This window comes from Mustelus asterias, chromosome 14 (genome assembly GCF_964213995.1).
Source record: "Mustelus asterias chromosome 14, sMusAst1.hap1.1, whole genome shotgun sequence".
Taxonomy (NCBI): Eukaryota; Metazoa; Chordata; class Chondrichthyes; order Carcharhiniformes; family Triakidae; genus Mustelus; species Mustelus asterias.
Genome location: NC_135814.1, coordinates 8,591,845 through 8,613,228, shown reverse-complemented (window position 1 = coordinate 8,613,228; position 21,384 = coordinate 8,591,845). Strand labels below are relative to the sequence as shown.

The 21,384-nt window shown below is 45.3% G+C and overlaps 1 protein-coding gene across 3 annotated transcripts in view; it reads left to right on the top strand.

Moving 5' to 3' along the window:
- stam2 (signal transducing adaptor molecule (SH3 domain and ITAM motif) 2) overlaps positions 1-21,247 on the top strand; it is a 50,333-nt gene extending 29,086 nt beyond the window's left edge. For all 3 annotated transcript variants that reach the window (XM_078227881.1, XM_078227879.1, XM_078227880.1), the window contains 7 exons: positions 3,311-3,405; positions 6,263-6,339; positions 7,457-7,544; positions 9,014-9,068; positions 12,997-13,177; positions 14,424-14,593; positions 17,153-21,247. In XM_078227881.1, the coding sequence (XP_078084007.1) occupies positions 3,311-3,405; positions 6,263-6,339; positions 7,457-7,544; positions 9,014-9,068; positions 12,997-13,177; positions 14,424-14,593; positions 17,153-17,372 (886 nt within the window). In that variant the 3' untranslated portion in view covers positions 17,373-21,247. The remainder of the gene's footprint in view (positions 1-3,310; positions 3,406-6,262; positions 6,340-7,456; positions 7,545-9,013; positions 9,069-12,996; positions 13,178-14,423; positions 14,594-17,152) is intronic.
- The last annotated feature ends 137 nt before the right edge of the window (positions 21,248-21,384 follow it).

Sequence of the window (21,384 nt, the reverse complement as noted above, 5' to 3'; positions counted from 1 at the left end):
TATGGACCAGATGTGGAGTCCACCATTGCAACTGCTTCTCCCTATGTGTTGCTGCCAGTTGTCAGGACAGAGGTAACACCAGGAAAAACAAGGGAAGATAAAAGAATGAAAAGACTGGTATTTATATAGTGCCTTTCTCAACTGTATGACATCCCAAAGCACTTTACAACTAATGAAGTAGTTTGAAGTTGTCACTGATATATTGCGGCATGGTAGCGCAGTGGTTAGCACTGCTACTTCACAGCGCCAGGGACCCAGGTTTGATTCCCAGCTTGGGTCACTTTGTGTGGAGTTTGTACGTTCTCCCTGTGTCTGTGTGGGTTTCCTCCCTGTGCTTCGGTTTCATCCCACATTCTGAAAGATGTGCTGGTTAGGTGCATTGACCCGAACTAGCGCTGGACTGTGCCGATTCGGGGAATTTCACAGTAACTTCATTGCAGTGTTAATGTAAGCTTTACTTGTGACTAATAAATAAACTTTATTGTAGGAAATGTCTCAGCCAATACGTGCACAGCAAACACTCGCAAACGGTAATGTGATAATGACCAGATCATTTATTCTTGTGACGTTGATTGAGGTTTAATATTGGCCAGGACATCAGATAATAACTAAACTTGCTCTCGTTCGAAATACTGCCTTGGGTTCTTTAACACCCATTTGAGAGAGTAGTCGGGGCCTGGGTTTAATGTCTCGTGTAGAAGCTTGCACCTCTGGTGGTACAGCAATCTCTCTGTACAGGACTGGAGTGTCAGTCTAGATTATTGTGCTCGATGTCCTAAATGGGACCCAGATCCTTCTGACTCGGAAATGACCGAGCTACCAACTGACACATGTTGGCCGACATGGAGTCTGTCAAATTTTGTCTGATTGTACTTTTGTGAAGAACCTCGGGATGTTTTACTATGGTGAAGGTGGTAGATCAATGTCCGTCTTGTTAAGCTGAAATAAATTGGACTCCAGAGTGGATGGAGATGGGGGAAATCCGATGACGTAAAAATTGCCTGATTTGAGTGATGAAGCTACTGGTGATATATTGCAGTACTTCGGGCAGCATTTACACATTTTTACTCCGCCATTTCTGATGTAGCACAGAAACACTTCTGACTACTGATGAATATCTTGACAGTTCAGAGATGGTTTTAATCAGTGGCTTACCTTCCTGCTGAATTGTCTGTTCACTGAGCTGAGTGCTGAGCAGTCATTTTGTTTTCTTTTTTCTGAATCAGTAGGAAATACAATGAGTTGAGAAAGGTATAAGATATGCCATTGTACCCCCTGACTTGATTCGAGGTAGGGTTAAGTGCTGTGTTTGCTCAATGGCTTGGTAAAGTAAAGTTTATTTATTAGTCACAAGTAAGGCTTGCATTAAAACTGCAATGAAGTTACTCTAGTTGTCTGGCGCCTGTTCAGATCAATGCAACGAACCAGCACGTCTTAGAATGTGGGAGGAAATCGGAGCACCCGGAGGAAACCCACGCAGACACGGGGGAGAACTTGCAAACTCCACACAGACAGTGCCCCAAGCTGGGAATCGAACCTGGGTCCCTGGTGCTGTGCAGGAGCAGTGCTAACCATTGTGCTACCGTGCCGCCTGTATCATAAGGGAAGGCAATGGCCTAATGGTATTATCGCTAAACTATTAATCCAGAAACTCAGCTCATGTTCTGGGGATCAGGGTTCGATGATGAAGTCCACAGATGGTGGAATTTGAATTCAATATAAAATATCTGGAATTAAGAATCTACTAATGATCATAAAACCATTGTCAATTGTCGGAAAAATCCATCTGGTTCACTGATGTCCTTGAGGGAGGAAATCTGCCTGGTTTGGCCTACATGTGACTCCAGAGCCACAGCAATGTGGTTGACTCTCAACTACCCTCTAAGGGCAACTAGAGATGGGCAATAAATGATGGCCAGTCAGTGACGCCCATGTTCATGAACGAATGACTCTTTGGAGTATTCCCAGATAGAATTGAATTTGGTCAGTGTGATGTTGTAGGTCTGTGCCTTCTGGGATCTCTGACTAGTGAGAGTTGTGCAGAAGGCGCACTGCCACACCATGCCTCCAAATCCACAGGCTGACATTTTGTTTCCCTCCCTGATTCTGGGTTTTAAGTTTTTTCTTTTCTGGGTTGAAGTTGGTTGTGAAAAACAAATGGCGGAAGGTGATGAACATAATGCAGTGTCCACACTTATAATCTCTCTCCATCTCTCAATGTGATGTGGCTGTTGCTGGATAGGCCAGTAATTAATGCCCATTTCTAATTGCCTTCGAGAAAGCGGTGGTGAGTCACCGCCTTTTAACTGCTGCTGGGCGGCACGGTGGCACAGAGGGTTAGCACTGCTGCCTCACAGCACCAGGGTCCCAGGTTCAATTCTGGCCGCGGGTCACGGTCTGTGTGGAGTTTGCACATTCTCCCGGTGTCTGTGTGGGTTTTCTCCGGGTGCTCCGGTTTCCTCCCACAGTCCAAAGATATGCGGGTTAGGTGGATTGGCCGTGCTAAATTGACCCTAGTGTCAGGGGGATTAGCAGGGTAAATGCATGGGGTTACGGGGATAGGGCCTGGGTGGGGTTGTGGTCGGTGCAGACTCGATGGGCCGATTGGCCTCCTTCTGTACTGTAGAGATTCTATGTTTAAAGAAGAATATCCATTTATTGACGACAGATGACATTCTGTAATTCACAACTCTTTTATTGTAATACTAATAGTTCAGCACAACTACCAGTTTCCATTCTTCCCTCTGGATCCTTTCCTTGTGCAGAAAACTCCCCTCCTGGAGAGAAGCTCCAGTACTGGCTTCAGTGAGCATCACCTGCTCTCAAATCACTCAAGCTGGTCCTGGTTTACTCTTAAAGGGACCTACATTTCTATCATTGTCACTGCAGTCCCTCTGTCTGTCGAAGTTTCATTCACAGCCCCAGATGAAAACCGACTGCAGTCTAGTTGATCGACTGCGCTGAACAGGAATTATTAAAATCCGGGTACTGCGCCACCAAAGAAAGTTTAATATTGTAAACAGCTCTTATTTGAATCCATAGAATGTAGGTTTAAAGCTACTCCATTAGAGAGGCAGGGTACCAGATAACTAGGGTTTTGTTTTGAGAAAAGGATGTGATCTGAGAAGACATCTCAAAAACCAGAGAGAGAACAAAGAAAAAATTCTAGTTCAGGAACAACACCTCAAGCAGCTGTTTCAAAGCGGAGACTTGAGTTATGATTTCAGTAAAATGTGAGTGTAGCATTGTAATGTAAACTGCCTGATATCCAGACATGAGGTTGCAGTCTCTGTTTTGTTGTCTTGCTTAGTGATCCTAACTGGTGGAGAGGAGAGACAAAGCGAGGAGTTGGGCTTTTTCCTTCGAATTTTGTATCGACCAGTCTGAATGCAGAGCCTGAGCCAGGTAAGTGCATTTTGTTTTTGTATCTTCACATTCTTTCCTTTGGAGAACACTGGCTAGTGGCATTATCACTTGACTGTTAATCCAGAAACTCGGCTAATGTTCTGGGGTTCGAATCCCACCACGGCAGGTGGTGGAATTTGAATCCAATTGGGGAAGAAACAAAATCTGGAATTAAGAATCTACTGATGACCATGAAACCAATGTGGATTGTCGGAAAAAAACCCATCTGGTTCACTAATGTCCTTTAGGGAAGGAGATCTGCCGTCCTCTGGCCTACATGTGACTCCAGAGCCACAGCAATGTGGTAGTTCCTTAACTGCCCCACTGTGATCGGGGAAACACAGTGAAATCTGTCTATTTTTAAAATTTACTTTTATTGAGGAATTTGTGTGTGGTGGGTGCTCTGATTTCAGTGATCCCCTTTTGCCAAAGGGACTGGAAGGTTGAATACTGAGGAGGAATCATAAATAAGAGTAAGCTACGTGCCCCCACAAGCCTGTTGTGCCATTTCAATAAGATATCTTCGACATCAATTCACTTTCCTGCCCCATCCCCTAGTGCAGGTTAAACGTGGGGTTACGGGAATAGGGCCTGGGTGGGATTGTGGTCAGCACAGACTCGATGGGCCGAATGGCCTCTTTCTGTACTGTAGGGATTCTATGATGCCTATTCTAAACTTCTACCACTTAGTAGCTGCTATGCCACATAGCAAGGCCGATGGTAGTGCTTAAAAATCTGAGTTGTAAATATACTCCGATTGAGTTCCAGACGTTCACAACCCTCGGAGTGATGGAGAGGAATATCACGGCTGGTTTTTTTTGCTGTCAGTCAAGGGCCACACGGCAGCAACCTGATTTTGTTTTCATTTCCCTGCTATCATCTGTAACTATCTCAGGAAATGCAGTGCAAAAGGAAAATGCTGGGAATCTGAAAGAAGAAACAGGAAAGGCTGGAAATACTCAGCAGGTCAGGAGGCGTCCGTGGAGAGAGGAACTGGGCTAACGTTTAGGTCAAGGGCCTTTCGTCAGAACTGATTCTGAGCAGACTCTGATGAGAAGGTTACAACAGGAAACCTTAACTCGGTTTCGCATTCCACATACGCTGCCTGGCCAGCATTTTGCAATCATGCTTGTGAAGTGCAACATTAGCCAGAGTCACAGAGCAGTGACTAATATCCGAGCTTCTGAAGTCAGTATGCCATTGGGAAATGTTGTTTTAGGTTTTAATGATTTAAAACATGGTGGTATCCTTTGCTTGTGGGTGTTTATCTCGACCACTCAAATTGAATAGCAGAGTATGCCACTGTGTGAATGTGTGTTTTTTTTAAATCTGTTTTTGGAATGTTTGGTAGAACATTGGACAGAATTCCAAACCAGCTGAACTGCTCAAGCTTTGCTCATAGCTTGTGGTGCCGACAAATGCCCATGATTGGTTTACTGCCTTGTAACTTTTCTCCTTCCCTCTGATGCCTTGCTAAGTAAGAGTTTTAACAACACCAGGTTAAAGTCCAACAGGTTTATTTGGTAGCAAATACCATTAGCTTTCGGAGCACTGCTCCTTCGTCAGATGGAGTGGAAATGTCATTAAATAAACCTGTTGGACTTTAACCTGGTGTTGTTAGAACTCTTACTGTGTTCACCCTAGTCCAACGCCGGCATCTCCACATCGTGACTACCATCGACCTTGCTAAGTGGCATAGCAGCTACTAAGTGGTAGAAGTTTAGAATAGGCATCATAGAATCCCTACAGTACAGAAAGAGGCCATTCGGCCCATCGAGTCTGTACTGACCACAATCCCACCCAGGCCCTATTCCCGTAACCCCACACGTTTAACCTGCTAATTCCCCTGACACTAGGCTCAATTTAGCATGGCCAACCAACTTAATCCGCACATTTTTGGACTGTGGGAGGAAACCGGAGCACCCGGAGGAAACCCACGCAGACACGGGGGGAACGTGCAAACCCCACACAGACAGTGACCTGAGGCTGGAATTGAACCTGGGACCCAGGCGCTGTGAGGCAGCAGTGCTAACCACTGTGCCACCGTGCTGCCCCAAGTTAGAGTGAACTATATTGGCGACAGAGTAAACTTCAATACAGTATGCACATTGGGACTGGATGAAGATAACAATTCAGTCTGTCATGGTCACATCAATTCAGAGCATCAATCTAACTCTCCTAATGATGGAGTTTCTAGCTATTCCTTGACTGCACAGCGACCAAATTAAAAACATCTTTCCTGGCAACCTGTTGTACTTGTTTGGTGTCCTGTGCTGGAGTTTGTCTTTGGGTGTTTGCTGCCGGTCCTTCAGAGTTATTGTCGCTTGGACTGCAATAGGGAAAGAATGAAGTTTCAACGCAAGACTATTTCAAGACCTGGGAGTTCAAGATTTTGTGTTTGAAAATTCTTTTGTCCTTTCAGGGATAAATTTGGTGCCTTTGGTGAGCCTGCAAGGGTAGTGAGATATTGTCATTGTTGTGAGTGGGAAGGATCATAGAATAGGACAGCACAGCGCAGGAGAAAGTCATGTAGTCCATAAAATCTGTACCCACTCTAAACTCCCTGACTCTTTACCCATCCGTGCCAGGCTGACAAGGACCAAACTTTGTATGTCTTTGCTCTTTGCTCTGTGTCTGTGTTTCTCACTGACTTACCTTCTCAAGGACAGAACTGCGCACTCCTTTTAGATACTTACCCAATTATTATAGCATTACAACAACTGTGATTCATATTGATTTATGTAAGGAACTGGGAGTTTGTGATCTAAGTGACATTGTTATATGGCAGTGTGATAGAATGTGGACGCAGGCTTAAAAGAATATGCAAAATTACTTATGGAGATCCATTTGTTTACAGAGAAGATTTTTGTGGCAGAGGAGACAACTGTACAAGACGTTCCGCCTTCGGAGCCTGAGCCCGTTTATATCGACGAGGTAAGTGGATTTTTTTCAGGTTTCGAAGCTTTTATCTTTCTGTCTCTTTGTCATTTTCTCCCTCCTCCCTTGGAAGTGCAGACTCCTCCAGGATGCTGGCAGGTCTCCAGTATTCCACCCAACTGGGCCACTCTCCCTGGGTGAGCGTTGGTGCTAATCAGCAGGATGCTCTGCATTCCACTAACTGTGGCTTCTTCCTCTTGTACATTCCCCAATTTCCTTTTCTCTGGCATTGGCAGGTGTACCTTCAACTGCCTAGGCCCCAAACTCTGGCATTCCCTCTTCTTCTTTATGAGGCTCCTTCAAGAGTACATCTTTGATCAAACCTTTGGTCACCTGTCCTCATGTGGCTCATACACTACATAATGTGGTTGACTCTCGACTGCCCTCTGAAATGGGCTAGCAAACTACTCAGTTCGAGACAACTACGGATGGGCAATAAATGCTGGCCAGCCAGCGATGCCCATGTCCCATGAATGAATAAAGAAAAAAAATGAATCCAAGTTCTTTTCCTTTCAATCAGTTTAGTTTTTAGTTTAGTTTATTAGTGTCACAAGTAGGCTTACATTAACACTGCAATGAAGTTACTGTGAAAATCCCCTAGTTGCCGCACTCCGGCGCCTGTAGGGGTACACTGAGGGAGAATTTAGCATGGCCGATGCACCTAACTAGCACGTCTTTCAGACTGTGGGAGGAAACCGGAGCACCCGGAGGAAACCCACGCAGACACAGGGAGAACGTGCAGACTCCACAGTCAGTGACCCGACGCTGGGAATCGAACCCAGGTCCCTGGTGTTGTGAGGCAGCAGTGTTAACCACTGTGCCCCCCGCAGGAAGCAGTGATTTGTGATGCCAAGCCAGACTTTTAACAACCGAAAAGTTATTCAGGAGAGTATTTATAAGAATGAAACAAGATATTTTGGAAGAAAGAACACATTTGTAATATCTAATCAGCACTGCAGCCACCTCTGCACCCTGGAATACATTTGCAGTATTTGGATAGAGAGTCGATAGGGTATCACAGCCCAAGAAGGTTCAGCATCAGCTCGTGTTCAGATTGCCTGCTATCATTGTTTTGAAATATTGTAACTTTTAAAAAATGTTTATATTTTCGTAGGACAAGATGGACCAGGTATTGCAGTTGCTTCAAAATGCAATTCCCACCGATCAACAACCTGACTCGGCCGAACTGTTACATCTAGAAGGTAACCAGCCCCGCTGTTCTATTTTAAACAGCACAGAAGGCCATTCAGCCTATTGTGTCTGCAGCAGCTCGCCGACTGAGCAACTCACTTAGTGCCATTCTCCTGCCTTCTCCCCACAACCCTGCACATTCGTTCCATTTCAGATATCAGTCTAATTCCATTTTGAATGCTTTGATTGAACCTGCCTCCACACAGCCAGTGCATTCCAAACCTCAGCCACTTGCTGCCTGAAAATTATTGTTTTTCTCATTTCATTTTTGCTGCTTTTCCTGGTCACCTTAAATCTGTGCCCCCTCATTCTCCATCCTTCCGCCATTGGGAATAGTTTCTCTCAATCTATTCTGTCTAGACCCTCATGAATTTGAATACCTCAATGAAATCTCCCTCAGCCTTCCCTTCTCCAATGAAGAGTCCCAATCTGCATAAATGAAGTTTCTCATCCCTATAGGGTGTTGGTGAGGCCACACCTGGAGTATTGTGTGCAGTTTTGGTATCCATATCTGAGGAAGGATGTCCTTGCTACAGAAGGAGTACAGCGGAGGTTTACCAGGCTGATTCCTGGGATGGCAGGTCTGTCTTATGAGGAGAGATCAAGTCGGTTAGGATTATATTCATTGGAGTTGAGAGGAGTGAGTGGGGATCTCATAGAAACTTATTAAATTCTAACAGGATTCAACAGGGCAGATTCAGAACGAATGTTCCCAAGGATAGGGGAGTCCAGAACTAGGGGTAATAGTTTAATGATCAGGGGTAAATCTTCTTAAACTGAGGTGAAGAGAAATTTCTTCACCCAGAGAATGGTGAATGTGTGGAATTCACGACGACAGAATGTAGTTGAGACCCAAATGTTATGTGATTTCAAGAAGAAATTAGATATGGCTCTTGGGACTAAAGGGATCAAGGGATATGGGAGGAAGAGGAGACCAGGATAATGAATTCGATGATCAAGACGAATGGTCGAGCAGGCTCGAAGGGCTGAATGGCCTCCTCCTGCTTCTAGTTTCTATATGGAACCATTCTCAGAGAGGCTGGCAAATACGGCCTTCAGGACTTGATCAGTGCTTGTACCACTGATGATGGTCATTGAAGTCTCTCATCCAGAGGATATTCTATACACTTGATACCCTAGTGTTTCTTCCAAATGGTGTTCAACATGGAGCAGCACTGTGGGGAGAGAAACAGAGTTAACATTTTGCGTCCTATTGACTCCTCTTCAGCGCACTCTCGGGGACAGCCAATGAAGCCGCTCTGTGTAATGGGTAGAGTAAGGATTGCTGGATTTGCCTTTTCCTAATTTTACAAACACACAAAAAAAAATGCAGAACAGTGAATTGGAAAGTTATGAATTTTGCAAACGTCTTGCAGTACGGGTTAAGCTTTTAATTTTGCAGAGGGTAAGGCACGTACTGACCTACTTATTATTCTTTGTGCAGTTTTGACAAATGATCTGTTGTGTCCTTTATTTACAGATGTCTGCCAACAAATGGGACCAATTATTGATGAGAAGCTGGAAGAGATAGACAGGTAGGAAGCCAGAAAACAAATTCATTTTCCTGACATTTTTTTCCCTGTTCTATTTAGGCATTTTGCAGACAATCAAACTCTGAATTTAGATTTATTTTCCTCCTTTCCCTGTTGCTCCAGTGCTACCATGACTGGCACAGACTTGCCAGAAACATGCCTAGTCACAGGTTCATCTGGTGTTGTACATCACTGTGCATTGCCCGAATGCAAGCTAACAATTTGTGGTTAGCATTACAAAACTGCTTGTTTCTTAACACGCAGAGGTTAGTTAAAAGGCAAAGACGTTTTGGTTTTTCCCCCCAACATGTTTGCCGCCTCTTTCCATGCTCCGGTTTCCTCAGACATCGCCCACTTCAGGTCAGGAGGAGTCACACTACAGTGACACTCTGGGTCTGGTAGCGCACTGGGATTCTCTGTATCAAGCTGTCAGCCAGGGAGAATGGTTGAAGGATAAAGCACTCATTGCATTTTCTTATTCCTCCTCCTTCCCCTGCGGGAGTACTGATGCCTGCTGGGATCCAGTCCCCTGTCTATCTTTTTCTCACTCAGTTGCAATCTTCCACATCCACCCAAGTCTCCGGGCACTTGTTGTGGGGTACGATACAGCTGGGCATGTCATGTGATTGTTGCCAGGAGGAAAGATTGGGTATGCTAGGGTTGCTCTTCTTGGAACAGAGGGAGATTTGATTGAGATGCACAAAGTTGTGGGGGGCCTGGATAGAATAGATGGAAATGGCCTTAGCAGAGAGGTCATTGACACAGGGGCATAGATTTAAAGCGATTGGTAGAAGGATTAGAGGGGAGATGAGGAAAGATTTCTTGGCCCAAAGAGTGATAGGGGTCTAGAGTTCACTGCCTGAAGGGGTAGTAGAGGCAGAAACCTTCAACTCTTTAGGTGTCTGGCGATGCACTTCGAGTGCTGGAACCTGCAAGGCTTTGGTCCAAATGCTGGAAAGTGGAATTAGGCTGATGGCTTGTTTTAGGCTGGCAGAGAGATGATGGGCCAAATGGCCTTGTTCTGTTCTGTAAATTTTCTCTGATTCTATTCTGCATCAATTACCTAACAAACGGTCAGAGCCGGAGTCTTGGCTGGTCCTCTCCTAAGCCCCAGGGCAGCAATGTTAGTTTTTATTCATTCATTCATGGGATGTGTGTCACTGGCTAGGCCAGCAATTATTGCCCATCCCTAATTGCCCTTGAGATTGATGGTAGTGAGCTCCCTCTTGAACTATTTGTGTTGAATGTAGTGTCATTCCACAGCGTAGAATTGAACTCAAACCTGGAAACTGTAACAACCGCTTGGATTTATATAGCACCTTTAAAATGTGGTAAAATGTCGAATGGCATTTCACAGGAGCAATTACGGAAAAAAAAACCTTAGCCGCACAAGAGGTTTTGGGGCACCAAACCAAATGACAGTATAGATGCAGGGAGGATATTTCCAATGGTGGAGGAGTCCAAAACCAGGGGTCACAGTCTGAGGATTCAGGCTAGACCATTTAGGACTGAGGTGAGGAGGCATTTCCTCACCCAGAGTGGTGAGCCTGTGGAATTCATTACCACAGGAAGTAGTTGATGCCAAAACATTGAATGTATTCAAGAGGCGGCTGGATATAGCACTTGGGGCGAATGGGATCAAAGGTTATGGGGAGAAAGCAGGATTAGGCTATTGAGTTGGACGATCAGCCATGATCTTGATGAATGGCGGAAAAGGCTCAAAGGGCCAATTGGCCTCCTCCTGCTCCTATCTTCTATGTTTCTATGTAAATGCTTTTAAGGAGCCCTTTAAAGAGGGGAGGGGGTGAGGTGGAAAGGTGTAAGGAGGGAATTGGCCACCGGGTGGTGGAGCAATTAAAACTGAGGGTGCTCTAGAGACCAGAATTGGAGAAGCACAGATATCTGAACATTGTTGGAGGAGGTTACAGCAATATGAGCGGATAAGGTCGTTTGAGAGATTTGAAAGCAAAGATGAGAATGGCTTTATCTAGTCTGTCTGATTTTTTTTTTTCCGAGCTGGAATATAGAGGGCTAAAGTCCTTTACTGTTCTTGCAAATAAAGTCTTGAAGTTTTGTCAACTTTCCAGAAATGTTGTCATGTTTGGCACTTTTCCACATAATGATGAACTGGTGCTTTGTTTAAATTTTTTAATGGGATGTGGGCATTGCTGGCTAGGCCAGCATCTTTACTGCTCATCCTTAATTCCCCTTGAGAAAGTGGTGGTGAGCTGCCTTTGTGACCTACTCCAGTTTATGCAGTATAAATGAGGTTACAGATGCTTTGTACCTGACACCAGTGTTGGTTCCACTTGGCTAAAGATAACAGAACAAACAGTGTCTGCTTATTGAGGTGGAGGGCCTGATGTGATTGACTGAAGTAAAGTTAAAGTAAAGTTTATTAGTCACAAGTAAGGCTTACATTAACACTGCAATGAAGTTACTGTGAAAATCCCCTAGTCGCCGCAGTCTGGCACCTGTTTGGGTCAATGCACCCATAACTAGCACGTCTTTCAGACTGTGGGAGGAAACCAGAGCACCCGGAGGAAACCCACGCAGACACGGGGGGAACGTGCAAACTCCACACAGACAGTGACCCAAGCCTGGAATTGAACCTGGGACCCTGGCACTGTGAGGCAGCAGTGCTAAGCACTGTGCCACCGTGCTGCCCAAAGGTGGTTTGAGAGTTGTTTCAGCAAGGCATCCATTGTTTGAACTACGCGAGGTAGAAATTCCAAACTTCATGTGTCCTTCATTGATTGTAAAGTGCTTTGAGTCTTCAGGTGGGTTCTGAAAAGCACTAGGCAAATGCAAGTCTTTAACCCCTTAATGGGAGACGGTGGTATAGTGGAAACGTCACTGAGCTAATAATTCACACTACATGGGCTCAAATGCCACTACAGCAACTGGTGGAATTTGAATTCAATCAATAAACAAAATCTGGAATATAAAATTAGTAACGTCATCAATTGTAGAAAAAACCTACCTGGTTCATTAATGCCCTTTAGGGAAGGAAATCTGCCATCCTTACCTGGTCTGGCCCACATGTGACTCCAGACCCACAGCAATGTGGTTGACTCTTAACTGCCCTCGGGCAACTAGGGATGGACAATAAATGCTGGCCAGGCACTTAACTTGGCAGCCTGAACTGGAAAAGGGTGTAGATGGGGAACATGACATTCGTGCAGTGCGGCCACCTTTGCTGAGATTGGAATCAAGAAACGGTGGGAGGGATTTAAACAGAGCTTCATTCTGCTACTTATTCACCGAGGGAGTTTTTAATTCAGAAATCATAGAATCCTACAGTGCAGAAGGAGGCTATTCAGCCCATTGAGTCTGCACTGACCACAATCTCACCCAGGTCCTATCCCCATAACCCCATGCATTTACCCTAGCTAGTCCCCCTGACAAGGGATGTCTTAGCATGGCCAATCCACCTGACCAGCACATCTTTGGACTGTGGGAGGAAACTGGAGCACCTGGAGGAAACCCACGCAGACAAGGGGAGAACATACAAACTCCATACAGACAGTTACCCGAGGCTGGAATCGAACCCGGGTCCCGGGCGCTGTGAGGCAGCGGTGCTAACCACTGATGCCACCGTGGCTGAGCAAGATACTTAGCTAAAGGACAAGCAAGGATGGGCAACAAATGGTGGCCCAGCCACCAACGCCCACATCCCATGGAGGAATTTTTTAAAAATTCTGTTTGAACATAATGCACAAAGGCACGAGATGCTCGTACGGAGACATTGTTCGTGGGTGAAGTGGAAATTTCCACCTTTTTTACGCACTACGCATTATTTTCAAATGAGATGTAAGTTTTTATTTAAATAGAATAAATGTTAAGAGGTGACTTGAAAATTCTTTTCCTTGTATGTTTTATGTATAATGACTGCTCTCAAGAAAGATTCCCCATCTCTCTCTCATTCTAGGAAGCACTCTGAGCTGTCGGAGCTGAACGTGAAGGTTTTAGAAGCCCTGGAGCTGTACAACAAATTGATGAATGACGTGCCTATGTATTCTTCCATGTATTCCAAGCCTCAGACCCAGTCCCAAGCTCAAGCTCAGGCTCAGGCTTACTATGCACAACAGTCAGCCTCTGTTCCCATGCAGGTTAGTTCCAGCCGATAGCAGAGAAACTTGGCAGCCTGAACTGGGAAAGGGTGTAGATGGGGAACATGACATTCGTGCAGTGCGGCCACCTTTGCTGAGAATGGAATCAAGAAACAGTGGGAGGGATTTAAACAGAGCTTCATTCTGCTACTTATTCACTGAGGGAGTTTTTAATTCAGATTTTCCAGGTTGGCAGAATTGGATGCGAGAGTTGAAATTTAATTGATTTTGATTTGATTTATTGTTGTCACGTGTATTAACATACAGTGAAAAGTATTGTTTCCTGTGCGCTGTACAGACAAAGCATACCGTTCATAGAGAAGGAAAGGAGAGATTGCAGAATGTAGTGTTACAGTCATAGCTAGGGTGTAGAGAAAAATCAACTTAATGCAAGTCTGTTCAAAAGTCTGACAGCAGCAGGAAAGAAGCTGTTCTTGAGTCGGTTGGTACGTGACCTCAGACTTTTGTATCTTTTTCCCGATGGAAGATGGAATGTCTGGGGTGCGTGGGGTCCTTAATTATGCTGGCTGCTTTGCCGAGGCAGCAGGAAGTGTAGACAGAGTCAATGGATGGGAGGCTGGTTTGCGTGATGGATTGGGCTACATTCATGACCTTTTGTAGTTTCTTGCAGTCTTGGGCAGAGCAGGAGCCATATCAAGTTGTGATACAACCAGAAAGAATGCTTTCTATGGTGCATCTGTAAAATTTGGTGAGAGTTGTAGCTGGCATGCCAAATTTCCTTAGTCTTCTGAGAAAGTAGAGGTGTTGATGGGCTTTCTTAACTATAGTGTCGGCATGGGGGTACCAGGACAGGCTGGTGATCTAGACACCTTAAAGACATGATGCTCTCGACCCTTTCTACTTCGTCCACGTTGATGTAGACGAAGGCATGTTCTCCTTTATGCTTCCTGAAGTCGATGATAATCTCCTTCGTTTTGTTGACATTGAGGGAGAAAAATGTTTTGGTCTGTGTATATTTCGAGAAGTGGACTTCGCTTGTGGTTAGTAAATGGTATCTTGAGGTAAAGAACCTCTGCAGTGCAGAGGGAGGCCATTCGGCCCATCGAGCCCACACTGACTCTGACGGAATATCTTGCCCAAACCCTCTTCCCCCACCTTATCCCCGTAACCCCACACACTTACCGTGGTTAGTCCCTTTTTTTAATGTGTTTCTATTTTCCGAATTGTCTAGGACTGCTATTAGCCAGAAATATTAGTAACGTGCTACCTTTTTCATTCTCCACAGGTGTATCCAGGACAGTCCCAGAGTACGGCTTACATGCCAGCGGGCATCTCGCAGGTGGCAGCTAGCCAGGGCTACAGTTTAGGACCTGAGCAGATTGGTGCACTGAGGTCTCTGCCCCCAACCTTAAACTCAGCCACTGCAACCCAGAGCAGTCAGATGCCCTACATGAGGTACAGTACTCTCGATGGTTAACCTTAGTCTGCGGATCGCATGAGCTGTTTTGCCCCTTCTGAAGGTAGTCCTTATGCATGGGCCGCAGCCACAGTTTCCCAGCTGTTTTCCCATTTCTGACTGCAGTGGACAGCAAACTCGATTCCGCACGCGGATTTCATCCATCTGGTCAGACAGTCACTGCACTCGAGTCCCAGTCCAGAAACCCCAGTCCCGCGTCTTCGGTCACCGACTCACAGAGCGGTTTGAGAAATTGCTGCACTGTCAGAGATGTTAAACTGATGTCTCTCCGCTCCCGTGTAGTTGAGTTGGTGATCCCACTGAGCGGTCAGTTCCTGTCTCAGCACTGCTGCCACGGAGCGGCTGGGCATACTCTGCACCTTTCCTCTAAAGGAGGGAGAGAGAGAGGACAAGATGAGAAGCTGACCCTGGGCCTGTGCATTACTGAGGACCTGACTGCAGCAGAGGCCGAGAAGCAGATGTCGGCCAGCAATCCTGGTGTGATCCAGGGAGACCTGATCTCTGACCCTCCCCATTTCAAATAAGGCATTCCAGAGTAAATTAAGCATCACTTCTTTGGCGTATTCCAAGGTCAAAAGTTCATAAGATGTAGGAGCAGAATTAGGCCATTCGGCCCATCGAGTCCGCTCCGCCATTCGATCATAGCTGATATGCTCCTCATCCCCATTTTCCTGCCTTCTCCCCATAACCCTTCAACCCATTACCAATTAAAAATCTGTCTAACTCCTCAAATTTACTCAGTCCCAGCATCCAACGCACTTTGGGGTAACGAATTCCACAGATTCACAACCCTTTGGGAGAAGTAGTTTCTCCTCAACTCTGTTCTAAATTTGTTACCCCTTATTCTGAGACTGTGACCTCTCGTCCTAGAATGCCCCACAAGTGGAAGCATCCGCTCCACGTCTATTTTATCCCTACCTTTTATCATCTTGAATACCTCAATTTGATCTCCCCTCATTCTTCTAAATTCCTGGGAGAGTGTCGGCCCAAATTGTTCAATCTCTCTTCGTACGACAAACCCCTCATCTCTGGAATCAATCTAGTGAACCTCCTCTGAACTGCCTCCAATGCCACTACATCTTTCCTCAAATACGGGGACCAAAACTGTGCACAATACTCCAGGTGCAGCCTCATCAATGCCAGGTCACGCATTCCTCTCCCCATCCTGCCCATATTCCCATTCACTGAGGTTCTTGATTGAGTGGGAATGGTGATGTTGTTTCTGGTAATCTGACTGGACTAATAATCCAGAGGCGCTGAGGGCCTTCAACAGCAACAGAATTGTACTCAACCACAGTCTGTGACCTAGCTCATTGCTCAGCATATTCCCCACATACACACTATCATTACCATCAACCCTTGTTCAGTGAAGAGTGCAGGAGGAAATGCCAGGAGCCACACCAGACATACCGAAAAATGAGGTGTCAACCTAGTGAAGCTACAGCACAGGGACTAGTTGCACACCAAACAGTGGATGCTGTGTGCAACAGACAGCTAAGCGATCCGATCAAAACTCTTCACTCTCTCCTGCCAGTCGTGAACAGTGATGGACAGTTAAATAGGAGGAGGCTGCACGAATATTCTAATCATCAAATAATCAGAGAGCTCAAGATGTCAGAGCAAAAGACAAGGCATTGCAGCCATCTTCATCCAGTACTGCCGAGTAGATGATCCATCTTGGCCTTCTCCAGAGGTTCCCAGCATCACAGTTGACCATCTTCAGCCAATAATTCAGTGCCCACTTGAGTGTCTCGATTGAATCTGCCTGGACCACACTTGGGCAGTACATTCCAGATACTAACCACTCACTGCGTGAAAATCATTTTCCTCACCTCCCCATTGCTTTTTCTTTTTGCTAATTACCTTTAGTCTGCATCTCCTGGTTCTTGATCTTTCCGCCAGTAGGAACAGTTTCTCCCCATCAATCCAGACCCTCATGATTTTAAATACTTGCATCAAACCTCCTCTCAATCTTTTCTTCTCCAAGGAAAATAGTCCCAATTTCTCCTAACTGAAGTCCCTGGAACCATTCTGGTGAATCTTTCCTAAACTGTGGCACCCACAGAACAAGAATCATAGAATCCCTACATTGCAGAGGAGGCCATTTGGTCCATTGTCTCTGCACTGACTATTCAGGAGAGCATCTTACTCAAGCTCACCCCTGCCCTAACTCCACGCATTTACCCCGCTAATCCCCGCCTAACCCACACATCTTTGGACATTAAGGGGCAATCCCCCAAACCGGCACGTCTTTGGACTGTGGGAGGAAACCGGAGCACCTGGAGGAAACCCACGCGGAGAACATGCAAACTCCACATGGACAGTGACCCAAGGCTGGAATCGAACCTGGGTCCCTGGTGCTGTGAGGCAGCAGTGCTAACCACTGTGCCACCCCAGTTGGGGATGAACCAGTATGCCATACAAGTTTAACATAACCTGCTTGCTTTTGCACTCTTTGCCCCTATTAATTATGTCTGATTGTGGCGAATTTTCTTGAAAATAAACGTTAAAAATGTTTTTTAATGTTTATTAAACAGCACTGGACCGCCACAAACATACATGAACCAAGCGGGAAACCTTCAGGTGACGACTGGACCAGCTGCTCCCTACACAGCGCAAGCGGGACTGAGTAACGACGTGGCCGCCTATCAGAACACTACCGTCAGTGGACCTCCGGCTGCAAGCTATCCCCTGGCCTCCCAAGCCCAGCATATCCCTCAGCAACACTCTAACTATTTTCAGCAGCCTCTGCTTTAAGAGAAGTACACCCGGTGTGCGTCCTTCAGCAGATGACCTGGTTTCCGTGTTATTGTGCAAGATGCTGCCCTACTGAGGTTCTGTGACCTGCAGTGGGAGCACTGCGCTAATGAGTAAGGTCTGCGTTCGAGATCTCCCCTTTGGGCACTTGCTGTGGACAATTTGCTTTCTCCCTCCCTCTCGCTTTAATGAAAAGTGGCACTAATTGCATTTATTGTAATCTTTACAGTTATCTCTTTTAGCTCTGAGTATTGTTTAATATGTTTGCACTTTCTGTCTGTCTTCCTCGGCTGCTCTGGCACCCCGGCAGCTCCGGTTAGCTGCCTTTGCTGGGAATCATTCGTATAAGGAGCCTTTTCATCTGGGCCTTGTTGCAGTCCGAGAAATGTGAAAAGTCGCCGTCTCTATCTACCCTTAAAGCTATTCTGTCCTGGGTCGCTGAGCCAGATGAAGGTTCAAATCCCTCCTTGTGCTTGGTCAGTTGGAACGGTGGTGCAGAGAGGCTGCTCTCGGTCGTACCATTCCATGATGAAGAGAAAGGGAGAATGGGCCATGGTTCAAGCTAAAAGAAAATGCATGACCCTTGCAGGCTACCCATAGGTGTCAGAGTTTGGGGATTAGTTTAAATGCTCATAGTTTGGTGGTGTTGAATATATTGTTTCAGTGCCTGCCTCAAACACGAACTAGAAATGCTGTGGCCTTTTTGTAACCTAATCTGGGTGTCGGCGTTAGGACATGGCACTGATTTTGGGCACACAGATGAGTGCCAGAGCCCAATCCTGCTGCAGGGTGTGGTTAGGCCAAGGGTCTTGAACCAGATGGTTTGGCCTTCAACTATTTCCAGTCGTGACTATGGTCTTTTGGGACCTGGAATACCCGCACTTCATAACCTGACTGGCAAATTGGAGAGCGACAAAATGTTGATCTGTGCGTAAAATTGATAATGAAACCCCCCCACCGAGAGTAATGTGTTAGCAAAGATACCTAAAAACAACTTCACATTTTTTAAAAAAAGTCTTGTAACACCACAGGGCTTTGAAATAATGAGCTGAGCCTGGTCTGATCAAAGAGAAATGAATAAACCAAAAGTGATGATGCGTGGAGAACATATTATGAGCGGGTTTCACAGCGCAGTGAGCATATTATGTGCCAGGTTTACAGTATGGAGCATTCCTGATCTGGGTGCCTCTGTCCCACTGCCTTTGCCAACTTTTCCAGCTCCCAAATAGCTTTTGTGTCGGCACATCCAGATTTCACCCCCCACCTGCTCCCCTGTAACACAGCGTTGATTTTAATTATGTTTGACTTGGTTGCCAGTTGGCGCACAAGGCGTATCCAAGCTTCTGCTTTTCCACTTTCTAGGTTTCCGGCAGAGTGAATGCTTCTCTTCCTGCATGTTCCCGGGCTGCTGGTGATTGACGAGTCGCTGTTTTCAAAATTAAAGAGACAATGCAAGGTCCCCCAGCCCGCCATCCGGGATTGGGTCAGTCACGGGATCCTCCTCCCGCGTGAAGCGAGGGACCCAACCCCCTGTCCCATTTTCAATCATCGCATCTCGCCACCTTTACTGAAATGGTCAATGATGTGAGGCAAAAACAGAAAATGCTGGGAAAACCCAGCAGGTCTGGCAGCATCTGGGGAGAGAGAAAACAGAGTTGACGTTTTGAGTCCATGTTGAAGAAGTCCCCCTCCACAGGTGCTGCTGAATTTTTCCTTCAGTTTCTGTTTTGGTTTCAGATTCCAGCACCTGTAGTATTTTTCTGTTATTAAAATGATGTGGGGTTGTATTTTATTCCCCATGTCTATCTCTGTAGACTTTGCATGCCACTTGTGAAGCAATGGGTATGGCTACTGAGGGGGTGGAATATAAACTTAGTCCTTAGAAGGTCCACTTGGGGTGGAACACACTTGTGGATCTTTTTAATACCTTAAGGAATGAATCATCCTGATTATCCTATTGATTGTGTAATGTGACTCCTAACAGGATAACTTGTACCTTGATTCCACATCCCACCGCCATCTTCATACTGACCTGTTGAATAGTAACAAACATTTGAAGTAGGATTAGCTGAAATACAAATTAACTTCAGGTGCAACCTGGTATTCTTGCTGAGGAACGTGTGGGGCTGGATATGTGATGGTTTATGAAACAAAATCTCGATTTAATCGTGTTGTAAAGTTTTAATGGTGGATTCTATGCCAAATGAGTGCAAGATGAAATGGAAAACAATCTTAGAGCAGTTGTTGCCAGTGAATAAACAGTATGCGATAGACTGGCTGCAGAGTAGATCGGTTCCAGTTAATAAAAGGTTTGGGCAGGTGTGGAGGATAAATATTTATTGGCCATAAAGACTTGCTACACTTGTAACCTTCATCCTTCCCAGAAGTTGGAAATGTTTTCCTATATTCTGATAACACTGCCACAGTCGGCCTTGATTGTGTTGTAACAGATAAGATTGTCCAATACTTGTGGTCAAACAACCGCTCACAGATCCATTTCTTAGCCACTCAAACATCCTGCCTCGCACCAAAATTTTAAATAAGAAGTATTTCTTCTGGTTATGCCCTCTGCTGGACTTGTAGAAATGTTGCTCTGGTTACTGGCGACCCACCTTGCCTTGAAATCTCCATGCAATCAAAATGTAGGTATCCAGCGAGACTACGTCATGGTTTTCTTTTGACTATTCTCATTCTCCCCCCCCCCCCCCCCCCCCAATTCAAATTCACCCTCCGAATTGCTATTGAATTCCGCCTCTGATCAGGATGGTACTGTGTTGCTTATGGAGCAGTTATTTGTGGAGTCTTGTGCTGGCTGGATCCCTTCAGACTCTTGACAATACAATCTTGCTCCTTTTAAATCATTTTTAAATCTGTCACTTTTATTCCACTTATGCATTTGCCGTTATATTGCTGCTGCTTGTATAGAATTTACGGTACAGGAACAGACCATCCAAGTGGTCCCTGATGGCATTTAAAACTTCACACACCCAACCCTCCCTCATGTACTTCCTCTTAAATGCATCTATGCTATTTACCTCAACTAATCCCTAGGGGTAGCAGGTTTGACATTCTCACCACTCTCTCTGGACAAATGTCTGTTGAATTCCCTGTTGGATTTATTAGTGACTATCTTTCTTTCTGTAGCCCAGTTACAGACTCTCCATGAAGCGCAAACCCCTACACCACAACTACCCTATTGAGCCTTTCATAATAGAACTTGATGTCACCAGGTTGTAGAGTGGAGGTTGGTGGGGCGGGAGTAACATAAAGGTCCTTTTTGTTTGCTCCCCAATATTTAATTATTTAATTTTCAAGTTATTGGATACAAGTGTTGCCATGAGTAGGCTGTGAACTACACTCAACTCAGTAGCCAAAAAACAGGCGAGAAGGAAAATGTTCATTTTATTTTGCCATAATTCTTTGCTCCCTTTGTTTTAAGCTGCTTATATTTATAGAATCTAAAGTTCAGCACAATAAGATGGAAACCGATTTCTTCTGTTCCCCACCACCCTTAAATAAATTCTATGATACTGTACGTTGAAGATTGTTTATAGTTGTACTTTACTTTATTCCTTCCTTTACCACAAAGGAAATCACTTTCTGGTGGTTTTGACTGGTGTCCCCACTCTTGACTTGCTTTTGTGTGTGACGCTCGATCATCGTAATTGGGAGTGTGGGATTAATCTTTCTCTTCAAAGTTGTTTTTTTTTTTGCATCTGTCTGAGAACCTTTTTAAATTTTATTTTCTGAGTGCTGTAATATATAGAGGCAAGATGTCAGCAAGAATGATGCACACTGTTCACTTGTACTGACATTTACTAGGCTTCGTTGCCTTCCAGGTCTTTCAAATAATAAAGGAATTAATTTTTGTTTAACTTGTAAATGCTTTGCCTTTTCTGTCTCATTTATCCCCCTCAATTTTTGTTTTGGATAAGACATTAAACCTACTGGAGGGTGAAAAATGTTCACATGAAAGATGTGAACATCCATTCCACCCCCTGCCACCACAGCC